Genomic DNA, 16,173 nt, shown 5'->3' on the forward strand with positions numbered 1-16,173 from the left:
GTATAAATATAAGCGCGCTGCCTAAAATTGCACTACTGGCGCCATTTGGCGGTGGCGCGCGCATTTACCGAAATTTAAGATTTCGTCGAACCATCGGAAAACCATCATGCACCAAAATCGACCAAATTTTACAAATAAACCCTTTTTTACAAAAGAAGATATTTGTGATAACAGTTTTTAGCGAGTTAAATTAAAGTCTGTTATCTTGTGTCATTTTCTACATCATCGACGAGATACAATATAGGGTGCAAATTGTTCTGAGCACAAAATCGGCATCTTCGAACTCACAGAATACATTGCAAGTAGAGTAAAATCAATGTAAGTAAATATATGATAAATATATACCATATTAATCAATAAAATCAATATTAATTGAATTTTAAAAAAATTGGAACAAGTGACGCCATCTGTCCGGCGAACAGGGTGAACTACACACTTTTGGAACTGTAGTTTAATTAGTTCTCATTTTCCGCCGCTAGATGGCGACACATAACACAGAAACCCTAATGGTAATTAAGATTAGCCTACGAATGGTTAAAAATTGATAATAGTTAAAATTAAAACAATTTGGAATTAATTGGTCTTGAACTTCAATGTAATTCGATTCATGTTATAGTCAATTAAGCTAATAATATCGACTATATTAATTGAACTGAACAGAGAATGTGGTGATCGTCAGAGTTGTCGGTCAAGAAAAGTTCTGTTATCAAGCCGTCGATCATGACGAATTCTATTTGTACTTGTTGACAAATGATTAATGTTTAAATCTATCGCCGTTGATCATATTCAATTTCAAAAAAGCAATATTGTTCGCTATTCATTCTGTAATCAAACCTGAATTCAAGAACACGTATTAGAATTAAATTCCGAATCAATTTCAATAAAATCAGTTATTTTGCAAAATTATTATTTATTGATTATGAAAATATAGGGAGACAAACTCTATGAAAATGATACACGTCGCGCCATCTAGCGGCAACGTGTGGGAACTAACTAAACTACCGTTTTAAACATGCGTAGTTCACCCTGTTCGCCGAAGAGATGGCGCCACTGGTTCCATTTTTTTTTTCCGTAAAAATTTAATTAATATTAATTTTATTGCTTAATATGCTATATATTCACTATATGTTTATTTATATTAATTTTATGTTATTTGCAATATATTTCGTGGGTCCGATGATGTGGATTTTGTGTTGTATCACGTCGATAATATAGGGAATGACATAAGAAAAGCAACAAATTTTCTTCTAAATAATTTCAAGCTCATGTACTAGATAGCGCTAGTCGCGTCTAGACAATACGCGGGAAAATATAAATTTTAAAATAGGCGCAAGAAGAAAATGTCCTAAATGCTTCAACCTTTTCAAATTAAGTACTTTATAGTAAACTATTGCCTTTTACATCGCTTTTACGTATAAAATCACTATGGTAATTTCGTCATATATATAAACTTAAATGTCAAACTCAAACATAAGGACACATTACCTTTCATTCTGATGTAGTTCCTGGAATCACTTTTCTAAAACATAAAATACACGATAAAACAAACTACTTTTGAAAGCATATACTTGCGAAAATTTTATTATTTATCGATTACGAAAATACCTGTTGTAAATTAGGCATAAAGCGTGCCAAAACGTGAACCTGTATACCTCAGTTGCCATTTTCCCCTGAAAAGTCAGATTTGCACTTGAATGTATATACTAGTAGTACGAAATAAAGGAACATACTGAATAAATACTGATCCTCTTGTTGAAAAATCAATACAGTGCTTGATTTGAACAAATATATTTTCTTTTTTATAAATATTTTAAATTTAAAATTCTATTGTTGTTTGAGAATTTGATGGTAACCGAATGTGACTTGTTTAATGAGTTATTAATCGGCCTTTCATCATTTTGTCCCGATTGACACATTCTTTTTGTCCACCGTGTATATGACCTACAGTGACTCTACTGAAGTTAGCCGAAATGCGCAAATCGAATACGATGCCACGTTCCAGAAAAAGACACAACTACCCCATCTATTGCTCTCTCTTATTAATGTCGGCATTAACTCCTATCACGGAACGCGAAGTCTATGGTTAAATCTAGTATCAATCGCTGCTTACTTCAAGTCGCTAGTTTCACTCATTCTTGCTCTTTCTATCTTTCATTGCACGAATCTAACGCCAATTTTCGTTCAGCTATTCTGTCCGTCTTTGTTTCGCCTATCGCGTTTTGAAACGGCGCTTCTTGATCTCTTTCAGTGTCAGTGATTTTGACAGGAAAAAGAGACACACAGTCTCAAATATCAAACACCAGCTGCAGGAGCATGGTGGTGTCAATGATGTCACGGTGACGGCAAATCTTCACAGTCGAATCTCCAGGAAGGCGCGAAACGGTCCGAGCAATTATCTCTTAACATCTTGAAACGTGCTATCATCAACAGCCGATAAAATATAGATCGCTTCGTTACCGTGAACAATCGTTAGGATTATTGTGAAGTGTCAACTTGTGCATGCTGGAAAACTTCGATTTCTTCGGGAGGTACGGTGTAGTGTTCTGGTGAAAGGATGCTCCTCTTCCAGAGGAGTGAAAGCTGTGAGCAGGATCGCTTTGCGCCGTACGAAACAAATTAACCTCACAAAATTATTTCCCTGTCAAATACGAAAATGTCGAATTTCGTTCGATGCGAGAATGTCCCCGGAGAGGTGCAGATTTTAATGAGTTTGGAATATTCCTGAATTATCGAGCGTCCTTTTCGAGTACACGAAAGAGCCTGCATATCAACGTCAATCATGTTCGGCTGTCCTAGAGAGGCCGTCCGTGTCAAAGTAAAGGTACAGTTTTTTATAATTCAATGTTAAACTGCGATCTTTTATCTTTATTATAATAAATGATGATGACTATTTGTTTATGAAATCGTAGATTATTTTTTAGGTTGATAATGCTTTAGTGTTATGTTGCGTAGACCGAACTGTGGACGTTAAAACTGGTCTTATCAACAAGGCAAACAATTATTTTTTGTTGTTATCACATATATTCAGGGTCGCCGGGTGTAGGTGTGCAAGTTGTTCACCGGACAAAGGCACTATTTGATACGTTGTGGAGAATAATAAAATTTATTTTTATGACACCATTCAAGAAATCCCTATATTATATGTACAGTATCTGTATAATGTACATTTAGATGATCCTTAAAAGAAGCTTTTGTGAACATTCTACTTTTTCCAATCTTTTTTAACGCGGTCACTGCAAATTAAGTGTGATAGTATTCATTGAGCGAATCAAATAAATATAAATAGCATTAATACATACAATGGGTTGTAGCCTCACGTTATATCGCCACACGTTGAATAATTCGCGTTATATTTCCATACACTGTATAGTTTGTATTTATGTTGCCACGTATAACTTCGTGTTAAGTTATCGTACGTAACTTCGCGTTATATTACTACACGTAGTATGTAACTTCGCATTTTATATCCTCGTTTTATATAGCCATATTGAACAGTTTCACGTTTTATTGCCACGTATTTTATAAATATATTATATTATCATATGTTATACTATTTCACGTTGTCTTGCGCTGTATTTTCGTGTATTATATAGCCTCGCGTTTAATCACCATACAAACTCGCGTTATATTACCGTGTGTTGTATAGTTGTTTAGTTTTATTATATTACCACGCGTTATACTGCTATGTGATTGCCTCGCGCTATATTGCCATTACAGTTTCGCGTTGGACATACTCGCTTTATATCACCGCTTGTTAATTGGCTTTACAAAATCTCGCATCACATTACCACCTGTTATATTGCCTAATATGTGATATTTAACCTGTATTCATTTAAGCTAGTATTTTTCAAAAACTGTGTACAGTTTTCAAAAGTTTACTTAAATACTGTACAGTCTTTGCATATGTTATCAATATTATCATATCTGTTGTTTATAACTAAACATGTGTTTAAAAATCCATTACTCTGTTACTCATGACATAACATTTTTTAAATCATTTTTTTTTTAAATAGAATATAATCAGTTTCGAATTCAAAGTAATTATAGAACGTTGTTTTTGGTGCATTCTACAGAAAGATTCAATCCATAAAATTGATATATCTATTGTCAAAAAATAAAGTAAATTTCGTTTCGGTATCACATATTTCATGATTAGAATAGAAAGTTTTACGTGATTTCGCAAGAAAGCAAACATCCTTCAAAAACGCATTGCCTTCAGTAATTGGAGTAACCAACGTTCTGTAAAAATAATTAGAACGTCGTTATTCCTCTGAATGTTTTGCGAATATTCATTTCTGCAGCACTGCCATAGAAACGTCCAATTAGAAACGACCGTAACGTACATTTTGCAAGTTTGTACGTACATATTTCGATGTCTATATTTAAGACATAGCATGGCAGTTTTTACGTACAGATGCTGAGTTATCATTTGTCAACATCGTTAAAAGATTTAAATTTTGTTCACGTTTTTGTGGGAAATTTCCTGCAGTTGTTTACGATCAAATTTCGGGTCGAATTTGAATACCTGTGTATAAAATAATATAATGCACGCTTGCACACTCTGTAGAATGTTTACTGCTACTTTGTGCGCTATTTTCAGGCAAAATGGCGACGTAAGGGAGAAAGCTTCCACTGTTTAAATTTGAAAATTTGGAAAATTTTAGAAATATAAAATTTGAAAATTTAGAAAATTTTAGAAATTTAAAATTTGAAAATTTAGAAAATTAAAAGTACAGATTAAAAATAGAATTTGGACATTTTTTAGGTTACATATTTAATTTTTCACAACCACATGCAAGTGGTAAAATAATCTTTTACCTACATTTGTTTTTTAAATTGTTAGCTCATTAGTTTGATCTACTACTCATTTCTATAAGAATAAAAGCACAATATTAAATAAAACAAAATATTTATTAAACATAATTATTGTTAGCATTTTACCGTATAATTTATTCACTTTTCTTACATTTACATTGCGGAAAGCATAATCGATTTTGTTCCCGTTATTTTCAGTTTACGGTTCAGTTAACATTGAGGAGATTAATGACCTAATTTTGAGAGAGGACCGGAAACCGCATAATCCGCAGTACGAAAGGATTGCCAAAATTTAATCGTACAAAGATTGTTTAATTTACGCTGATAACGAAATACTTCCTAAATACATGCAATTAAGAGAAAGTGTCACTGTTTACGTGCTCAGTATATTATAATGTATTTTTCCAAAATTATAAGCTAAAAGGATGAAAGTAATTAGAGACACAAAAAATGAGATAATTAGAAAGTAACTAAAAAGACAATTATTTGAAAAAAGAATCAGAACTTAGAAATATATTTTTAGATGAAATTTGACATTTTGGTTTAATCTTTTACAGGAGTAATAGAAAAAATTAAAATATGGAATATGCACATTCTAACATAATTTTCAAAAATTGTATATTTAATACTCTTGTCAGTAATACTATCTAATTTTTGAGAGATTGTTAACATAATCTTTAAATATATAACTGAAGGTTATTGTAAAACATTTTTAATTCAACCGTGTTCGTTTAATATCCAAAATATAAAAAATAATTTAATATCAATAAATAGTTTAATATCAAAAGTAAGAAATCAAATGTATCAGCCAAAATATAGGATGTATATTTTGATACGTGGTTCCATGTTCTATTTACATACATGTAAGTTATGATAGTGGTTATATCAACCCTCTCCTACTGAAAGACGTTAAATCATCACAACTTCACGACGAATTAGGGTAACGTTATAATTAGATCGATGCTTCTGATCAAAGTCAAAATGACTATGATTAGAACTATAATTATGTAACATGTGGTAGTTGAATTAACAAGTGGAACGTAAATCTTATTTTAGATTTGTTGTAGGCTAATAAAATTACATTTTTCTCTGAACTATCATAGTTCATTAAACGTTATTATATCTACGGCCATTTGTCGTTGTTTTCTTGTCGGTTATACTTATTACGATCTTTAATTGATTCTGATACGAGCTATATTAATAATAGTAATTAATGAAGGTGCGTACAAGAGTAGCAAATTAATTAAGCAGGTTGGATGATATTAGGAAGACAATTTTAAGAAACATCGTTTCGAGAAACGTACATTTAAAGTTATAGTTATAGTAATTCTTGACACCGACATTAGAGAACGGCGATATAGAAAGAGGCTCTCATTATTCGAATGTAAACGTTTATGCGAGAAAACTTTATTTAATATTTATTTCCAAATTTATGGATTTTAATATTTCCCATTTTCCTAATTCGGAAATTTTGAAATTTCCAACTTGTCTAAAACTTAAATTTCTAAATTTTGAAATTCTAAAATTTCCATATTTCTAAATTGTACAATTCTAAAATTTCCAAATTTCCAATTTTCTACATTTCTAAATTCTCAAATTTCCAAATTACTACATTTCTAAATTCTAAAATTTCCAAATTCCTACATTTCTAAATTCTAAAATTTGCAAATTCCTACATTTCTAAATTCTAAAATTTCCAAATTCCTACATTTCTAAATTCTAAAATTTTCAAATTCCTATATTTCTAAAGTCTCAAATTTCCAAATTCCTACATTTCTAAATTTTTAAATTTCCTACATTTATAAATTCCAAAATTTCCAAATTCCTTATCTCAAAATTTATAAATTCCAAAATTCCCAAATTCCTTATCTCAAAATTTATAAATTCCAAAATTCCCAAATTCCTTATCTCAAAATTTATAAATTCCCAAGTTTAAAAATTCAGAAATTTTCATCTTTTCAAATTTTCAAGAAGACAAATTTTTATCTTTTCAAATATTCATATTCCCAAATTATTAAATTTCCCAACGATGAGGACTTCTAAATTTCTGAATTACAAATTTTTGAAATTGATAATTTCTGAATTGAAAATTTTTGAAACTTAATAATAAAAAGATTACAAACTTCGAAATATGTAAAATTTATCCAAAGAAAAATTTGAAAATGTATTCATTGAAATTCTTTTTAACGTATTACATCATATCTTTTATTATAAAAAAATATTTATTATGGACGCATATTTCTTGTGATAAAATTCAAATTTGCACCAGACTAATTGTGTTCTAAGGTGTATATGTATTATATTCATTACTTCTTTTCATATTAGCACAAAGTATTTTTGCTATTCAGTAGCTTTATACGAATTACAATAGCAAACTTACGTAAAACAGATACAACTGTACATCAATTTCCAGTCCCTCGTAACGGTGTTTTTTTTGCGAAGGCTTCCAAGATAATCCTAGAACATCGGGGATTTCAATTTAATTTAACTGATTAAACCTTTCGCAACGATCGTTTCTGTCGGGAAACGTTTCACTGTGTTTGCATACTATATCAAATTATCTAAGTTAACATACTGATGTCGGTAATAAAATTTTATACGTGAAATTTTATTTACAATAATGTACTTTCTATTAGAAGTTGCTTGATCGAATTACTAATTAAAAAATATTATTTTATAGAACTTTAAAATATCAAAATGTACTCAATGTATCCAAAACGCAAAACAAAAATGTAACCAAATATTATCAGTTTTGTTAGACTTTTACAATGCTGAATCATAAAAAAGTATTTAACAATAATAATTATTATGTATTTTATCTTACTTTGTTAACAATTTTATATTTATTTTCAAAATATTTTACGTTACACTTGTAAAATGATACTAATTTATTTATTAAATAATATTGAATATTGTAATATAATATCAAAAGTAGTTGTTATTAGATTGTTAATTTTTTTCTGAAACTAGATTAATTTGTTATGAACCTTTTTATAACGTCATGTAAATTTATGCAATGGAATAATCAAAATTTGGATAAATAGGTATTTGTTAACACAAATTATAGAGATTTGTTGAAACATCACTTATATATATTCTTTAAATGAAATTCTTTATAAATAACAAATTTATATTAATATTAATTCCTATTTTATACAAGGATATTATTTTATTTATTTATTTGCAGCATCCTTAATAAATGAATTGAAATAATATATTATGTAATCCATTAGTTAAAAAAATTCTCTAATACAAACTAGTTAATAAATTTTTATTTAGTAAATTAGCTGCAGCAATTAATCATTTAATAAATTACTTAAAATAAATTATTTAAAATTCCTACTCTAAATAAAATGTACTCAAACCTACAACAGAATATCCTCTTCCATAAAAAAGATAGTATTTTTAATGCTATCTTTTATGCAGATATAAAATGGTCCTTGAAAAGACCTTAAACTTTAAACCCGCCAGCAACTTCGGATTCCTAGGGTGAATCCTTGATAATCCTTATTACGTATAAGGTATTAACTGCACGGAACTCAACGTTGTTTAAGCTATCGAATTTTTAATTAGACTACCTATTTTGTTTTCTGCAGTTGCACAGCGATATCACCTTCATTTCTAGTCTTTCGTAACAATACTCATTACGAAAGTTTCAGTTTCCTGTGTTTTGCTTAAGGATTTCTAGATTAGCCTTAAGATGTATATTAGTTTCATAGATTTATTATTACTTCACTTTACAGAACTCCCATGTGTAAGTAATCAAAATCGATCAATTTAGGGTCAGGATTAATGGAACAGTGTTTCAATAGAACTGACGTCACGTCCATTTTCAGTCTTTCTCGATTGCTTACAAGATTTCTAGAATCGCAATGAATTACGGAAAATCTATAACCACCTTTGCGATGACCTAATCAGATTTTTGCAATCATGCTCGAAAAATTTTTCTTTTTCGTAATTGGAAATTTACATAATCATTCAGTATAACTCCACGGAATAAAATAATGTCTCTTGAAAGCTTCATAGAATAAACTAAAAATCTTTTGAAAATTTTGTTGCAAAATATTTTTGTAATTCACCTGTTTATAATGTATGATATATTAGTTAATTTTTATACATGATATGAAAATAAAATTTCAATATAATCTTAATAATATATCCTAAAAGTTATAGAAAAATTGTTAAAACACGTAGGGATGTTAAAATGTAATCATAATTCATTTTGTAAACGTTTTCTACTCTGATCCCCTTCTACTTTACAAAAATAAAATTATTTTTGTGAAAGCTGGGTTGCCAATTTAGAATTGAACAATGCATCTGTAGAAAGTTGTGTTCATAATTTAAGCAAAAGTCAAATAGCAAATAGAACAAAGAACGGGTGAAACTTTCGAAAAAAAAAAACAGAATAAATGTTGTAAAAAGTATGTACAAAATATAAACAATAATATTTAAAAATATATAGGATGTACATAATGCCATGGAAATGTATGTGTAAGGTGTAAAAATGTATGTACAAGATGTACAAATAGTACAAATAGTACAAATAGTTCAAATAATACAAATAGTACAAATAGTTCAAATAATACAAATAGTACAAATAGTTCAAATAATACAAATAGTACAAATAGTATAATAGTACAAGATGTATATGTATAATAACATAAAATCTGCAAGGTATGACAATAATTTAAAAAGTATCTACAAAGTATAAACAATAATACAAAAAAATACTACAAAATAACAAGATACAAAACTATTACATAGTAATACAGAAAAATACAAAATATAAGTAATAGTATAAAAAGGTATATGCAAGATATAAGCAATAGATAAGATAATCCAATGAAGGTTGAAATCCGTCCTTTAATTCGATGTTATCGAACAAATAATCGAAATCAAAGGAAATGTTCGTTTCAGCTGAAATAAAATTGATGGGATATCGTAAATTTTTGTGTCCAGAAATGCGAGACCAGACATCAGCCCGAGTACCGGAAATTCAGCGTGGATCCACAGATAACATCCATCGAAGTGCTCCAAAGTATACTCATCAAAGCGTTCGACATCAAAGGGTGAGGGATATATGTACATCATCATTGTCAAAATCCAGCGATCGACAAGCATATTATGTTGAGTACACCTAACACAGAAAACCTCCAGCTATCATTCATCACTTATTTTAAGCATGTCATGATTAGTGTTTATCTACGAAACTCACGTTTTTATGCTAAAGAGAGGAAAGCCTCCACAAGCTACTTCAACGTGTAATTTTGCAATGTTACATGTTTTTTAACAAATAAATATTTTAAATTAACATTGATATGAATATAAAAGAAATAGAATTTGTTGAAAAATATTTCGATTTAATTATTATTGTGTTGGAAAAAACGGAGGATGTGTTTTGAAACCTGAGGACGCATGAACGTCACATTGTGACTTACTTAAAATTGATCAAAGTTATTTTAAAACTTGTTAACTGAACATAAATAATATTTTATCAATGGTCAAGTTATAAAATAATCTTAATTAAATTTTAAGAATTTTAATATTTCAATTATTATTTAAAACTTTGAAAAATATTAACAATGAGCTTTGGGGTTTTGGGAAATTTTTAGCATTTTTTTTTTTGCAAAAAAATTATTTCTTTTCCTACTGTATCATATAAAATACAGGATGTTCCATTTATTTTAACCTAATAAATAATGTTTTAAGTTTATTGCATTTAATTTTTATTTGATTTATTTGTAGACCAGATTTGTTCCAGCATGGAATATTAGCATAAGAATATTTTTCAATGCATTTAGTACTTTATCCGGATACCTGTATTTTCTGACGATTATTCGACGTCTTGACATAAGTACTTATCAGCTATTCAATTTTTGTAATATCCTTGAAATATTGATTTCTATTGTTCCTTCATCCATCTTCATAATTGTGTCAATGAGAATAATGGAGAGTCATACTGTTTATTTAACTTAAGAACGCTTATAAATGTTCGACTGAGTTTAGATTTTGCACGAGATATCTTTTAATTAAAAATTCCTGAGAATATTTTTTATCATTTTATTTTATTATTTTGCTAATTTACTATTGCATCTTATTAATCTACTATTGTACTCTTTCGTCTCACTACTATATTATTATTTTACTATTTTATAATAATATATTTGTAGCATTAAAAGCTCCAGATAATTTTAAAAATATATGTATACTCGTTATACTCATCGTCATTTGAAACATATTTTATGTTTAAATATTAAATATGTTTTAAAATTGTATCAAGAATAAAATATCAACAAACTAAATATAATAAAAGTATCAGTTATTTTTTAAATTAAAATAGTTGCAAAATTACATACAGCCCTTTACTATTAATATTGCTTATTATAATTTTACAAAATTTATACAGAGAATTCACGGTGTCATATCGAGCAATAGACGACTATGGATCAGAAACATACTTATTCCTGCTATCCGACTGGGATCTGGATGCAGCGTTCATCAGGTAAATCTCAGATAACGGTGCGTGTAGATTATAAATGATAACCGATAACTCGTTATTTTAGCGCCTCCGAGCCGTATTTGTATCTTCAAGTGAACCTGAAACCCTTTGGAGAGACAGGCGACTGTGAGTGTTACTGGGAACAGAATGTACAGGAAGTGTCGACGCGGCAAGAAACCGGGTTTCCATACAAGACGCCTAAGTTACCCGGTCTCATAATGAATAAGGCGAGTATCATTTACTTTCTTGACTCGACTAACAGTTCTATATCATGTCGGACAGTCGTATTTATCTTTTGCTGAAGAATTTGTTTTCTATCAAAATATCAGAAGTACTCAACCAGTTAAATTCAGTTCAACTAAGCTGTAACTTGAAATATTCATAATATTTGCAAGCACCTTAACTACAGTATTATTAAAAAAAAATTGAACAGATATCTTTTAGAAATTTCATTACATTGAACTTTTAATCAAACTAGTTCTCTATAAGAGATTAAAGATCATAGTAAATTCTACTTTAGTTTAGAGTAGTAAAGTAGTTCTTTATTATAAGCAATTGTAATGGGAATCGAACAAATATTATATATTCAGGTAATTATTGCTTTGTGTTATATATTGTTGTTAATATTATAATACATTTTCTTTGTATTAAAAAATAAGTGAAATTCTGGCTTAAAATATACAAGTTTAAGAAATATCTAGAAATTATACGTTATGTTTTGTTCGTCGAAGAGATTTAACTGTGATATCTTCAACGATACACTGTTTGGACATTTGTATAAACATGTCAAATATCTTATAAAAAATATTTGTTTCACTGTTTAATATGTGCTCACACATAACATAAGAAAGTTACAATTTTAAGTTTATAAAAGTATGTATGTCTAGTTTTTTATATTCTAAAAAGTAATTTTTCATATAACACATACATCATAATAAATTCACAAAAAGACAATGTACTTTTAAGACTGTCACAGTGTTAATCTCCCTTCATTTCTTAAACTTAAAGGAAAATTTAATGACTATAATTTAGAATATTTCTTACAGATGGAGAGGACGTTGAACATGGTTCAGCGTGCTCTGGGTAACTTAGGCGAAGAATCATCACATCAACAGGGTGCCCAACCACCACGACCACCATTAACGGACGCAGAATTTCGACGGTTTTTGGATCCTATCGGGCAAGTGATACATCCCAAAGAGCTGAGAGCTGTTATATATTTCGGTGGAATAGAACCCAGTCTGCGAAAAGTGGTTTGGAAGCACATTTTGAATGTATATCCAGAGGGTATGTCTGGTCGCGAGAGGATGGATTACATGAAGAAAAAATCGCAAGAGTATCAAAATCTACGAGAAAGATGGAAAACCTTGGTACAGAAAGGACAGAACGTCGGGGATCTAGCGTATGTTACAAGTATGGTGCGAAAAGATGTTTTGAGAACGGATAGACATCACAAGTTTTACGGTGGTTCCGACGATAATCAGAACACAGCTAGCCTTTTCAATATTTTAACTACCTACGCTTTGAATCATCCAAGTGTTAGCTACTGTCAAGGTATGAGCGATCTGGCCTCGCCCTTGTTGGTTACTATGCGAGACGAAGCACAAGCGTACATATGCTTGTGCGCTCTTATGAGAAGATTGAAAGATAACTTTATGCTCGATGGAATTGCAATGACTACAAAATTTGCACATTTGGCTGAAGGTACATGCACTTTGATTCTTGACCGTTTAAAGGAATAAATAAAAAACTAAGCCATTGGTATAACTATGATTTGTATCTGAAGGAAACTAGTTGTATTTTAGTTGACACTTTATATTTTTTTTAAAATAGTAGATCAATTCAATATTTTATATTAATTTATAATTATATTAAAATATTTCCAATATGTTTTAAGGTTTGCAGCACTATGATCCCGATTTCTATGCTTACCTAAAATCTCATCAAGCAGATGATCTGTTATTTTGTTACCGATGGCTTTTGTTGGAAATGAAACGTGAGTTTGCTTTGGATGACGCTTTAAGAATGCTTGAAGTTCTATGGGCCGCTTTACCAGCATCACCGCCAAACGGAGAACTTAATCTAGCCGAAGTACCTTTTCCACCACCGTCACCACCTCCGAGTCCAAACGTGAAACATATTCGTGAAAATGCATACACGAAAGTTTGCGCTATCAGGCGACAAAGTTCTTCTGCAAGTATCGCCGCCGCTGGAAAAAGAAAGAATCTGAACACAGAGGAACCCTCGTTACAAAGTTCAACCGAAACTAACGGAGATTCAAAGAGGTACTTTTGCAAACATCGATGAAAGCACTGAAATAGAAATAGTAATATAAAATGAAAATCACTATCTACAGATCGAGCTCTCCGTACGAGACGTTTTCCGAACCAGAAAACGACTTGACAACCGCAAAGAATCGAAGAAATACAGAATCCACGGAAAAGTGCCTAAGTACAGATTCTTTGGCTGGTAAATCTAAACGTGTAAATTTATTGGAATTAAAAGAGAAACTACCGTTACCTAACAAAGATCAGAGTAAAAGTAATGACCAAAATGATGGTGAAAAAAAATGTGCTCGAGTAGTAAAAAATTTAAACGAATTTTTAAATTTCACAAGTCTAAATCGTAGCAAAGTAACACCGAGTGATGCTGAACCAGAATTAAGGTGAAATTAATTCATTATAAACATTTCCTTAACCATGATATGAAATATTGTTGAGTTTAAAGAGTTATGTTTATTTCTTTCAAAAATAGTAAATAGTTGTGTAACAAAATGTTATGTCATGATTTAGACGTGTTTCGAGCGAAAGCGGAGTTATTAGAGTGTTGAGAGATGAGCCAAGTTCTCCAGACGATCCAACAGATTTCTTCCCAATGACTACTTCAATGACAAGAGAATTAAGACTGGAACTAGAATCACTCGATCGACAAGTCTTCGGGCCATCGCCACCCAGCGATCAACAATGCGATTGCGTTCTTTCCAAGAAAGAAAGCGAGTTAATTGACAGTGAAACTGACACTGAATTAGCAAGGTGTAGTCCAGCTGCAGATGTATTCGTTTGGGAAAATCCTCTTCATACATTGCAACAAAAGAATCATCCCGCTACTCCTGATGAACAAGCAGAACTCGAATATGATGGTGAAATATTGGAAGACCAGAATGGCGTTAAGTCTGTAACTCCCATTAGATTACTTAAACGCAATACTAGGTACGTAATTAATTTATACTAGGAATACGAAATGTGTGTATATTATATCAAGATGTACATTTGTAAATTTCAACATCTCTATATCTACAGTTTCCTGTATTTCTAAATCTTTATAGCTCTTTTTCTTTGTAGTCAGCTCTGTAACGTTAAATCCGTATACTTCTCAGCCAATAGAAATCCTTGCATTCTTATACCTTCATATTTCTTTGTATCTTCATATTTCTCGATCTCTATCGAGAGTAATTCTTATATTTCTACACCTCAAAGTCCTTTACATCCCTATATTTATTAAGGTATTTAAAAGTAATAATTTAAAAATGATATAGGTCAGAATCGGCTTCGGACAGCGAGGAAACTGAAGGTTGGCATCAAAATGCAACAGTATCCGAAAGTCCAACAAAGCAACCTATGCAAGAGCATTGTGAAGAAGCTACGGAACTAACGAATCTCATTCCAGCCGGAACCAGCGAAGATCAGTTAGGAGAAAGTTCTTTACCTCCGCCTCATGAATTCGGTGGTGGCAATCCGTTTCTTATGTTCTTGTGCATCACTTTGCTACTTCAACACAGAGACTTTGTTATGCGTAATCAGATGGATTACAATGAAATGGCAATGCATTTTGATAAAATGGTTCGTCGGCATAATGTTATTCGAGTGCTCAATCAAGCAAGGCAGTTATTCGCTGGTTATCTCAGAAGACATTCTTCATCGTCGCTAGCTACAAAATCAGACTCTATAAACGTATAACCTTAAAATGCTTGAATGTCATACTAATTGATAACATACGGATTACAAAATGGACGATATTAAAGTATCTTGCACCGTTCAAGACAAATCACGAAAGAATAAATTCGAAATATGTTTTTTAAATCAGAATGATAAATCAAAAGGCTCCTGTAAAAATAAATATCAGGTAAAATACGTATCAGTGATAAACTAGGCAATAAGAAATTAAAATATACCTTCTTAAGGTGCTCCGTTAAACATATATGTTCAGGGAAAATCATTCATTTTTTTGCATATTCTTTATCTTTTCTTATGTAATCGTTAAAATGTTCACAGTATTTTTATTAACTGGATATTTTTAACGAACTTTTTATAACGTTTTATAACGTTTATTTGCATTTGTCTTTACCTACTGCCTGCTAATGAGTTTTATATCGATAAAGGTTTACTTTCTTAGAAAAGATTGTTTTTAATTTGAAAGGATAAATCCTCCTTGTGATCATATATTATAAGCAAATACGAATATGTAAGCCCATGTAATTATCTGCAGTATAGTAGCACTAGTAACTATCCGTTCAAAACGATCTTCATATTTTATGTAGTTAAAAGTTCGTAAAATCGATTAAATCGAACATTTCTTTGATACTTAACGCGCGAAATTATTGATATATTTCAAAAATGAAAACGTATTTGAATCGCGAATAGTACGTCGTTAATTTTATTCGTCTACGACGTCATTTCTCGACATTCTGCACAATACTAATTGCACCAACTCGTACCCTTTCACTGTACCTCGATTTAAAATTAAGTACCTAGCTTAAATTTGTAAAATACATATAATTAACTTAGTAACCGTATCTTAATTTGTTCTCAAACGATGTGCTTGAGAAACGACAATAAACTGCATTTAATTTTACTGCTTAT

General features: G+C 30.5%; 1 protein-coding gene and 1 long non-coding RNA gene across 2 annotated transcripts; one reads left to right on the top strand and one right to left on the bottom strand.

Annotated features, from left to right (window-relative positions):
- Nucleotides 1-1,106: 1,106 nt before the first annotated feature.
- On the bottom strand, nucleotides 1,107-2,235 carry LOC143265153 (uncharacterized). Its single transcript, XR_013039347.1, has 3 exons — nucleotides 2,111-2,235; nucleotides 1,606-1,670; nucleotides 1,107-1,519 (listed from the first exon to the last, which is right to left on the bottom strand). It is a non-coding gene; the product is annotated as an uncharacterized LOC143265153 (long non-coding RNA).
- On the top strand, nucleotides 2,151-16,165 carry LOC100875802 (uncharacterized). Its single transcript, XM_012292569.2, has 9 exons — nucleotides 2,151-2,821; nucleotides 9,775-9,884; nucleotides 11,222-11,317; nucleotides 11,379-11,541; nucleotides 12,361-13,018; nucleotides 13,212-13,599; nucleotides 13,671-13,979; nucleotides 14,107-14,523; nucleotides 14,850-16,165. Exons 1-9 carry the CDS (start codon nucleotides 2,780-2,782, stop codon nucleotides 15,268-15,270), a joined length of 2,604 nt encoding a protein of 867 aa, XP_012147959.1. The 5' UTR covers nucleotides 2,151-2,779; the 3' UTR covers nucleotides 15,271-16,165.
- Nucleotides 16,166-16,173: the final 8 nt, after the last annotated feature.

This window comes from Megachile rotundata, chromosome 9 (assembly GCF_050947335.1).
Source record: "Megachile rotundata isolate GNS110a chromosome 9, iyMegRotu1, whole genome shotgun sequence".
In the NCBI taxonomy this organism is placed as follows: Eukaryota; Metazoa; Arthropoda; class Insecta; order Hymenoptera; family Megachilidae; genus Megachile; species Megachile rotundata.

Coding starts and splice junctions, on each gene's coding strand:
- LOC100875802 (XM_012292569.2), top strand. CDS start 2,780: ATGTTCGGCTGTCCTAGAGAGGCCGTCCGTGTCAAAGTAAAG. Junction 13,019..13,211: donor ATTTGCACATTTGGCTGAAG/GTACATGCACTT, acceptor ATATGTTTTAAG/GTTTGCAGCACTATGATCCC. Junction 13,980..14,106: donor GATGCTGAACCAGAATTAAG/GTGAAATTAATT, acceptor GTCATGATTTAG/ACGTGTTTCGAGCGAAAGCG.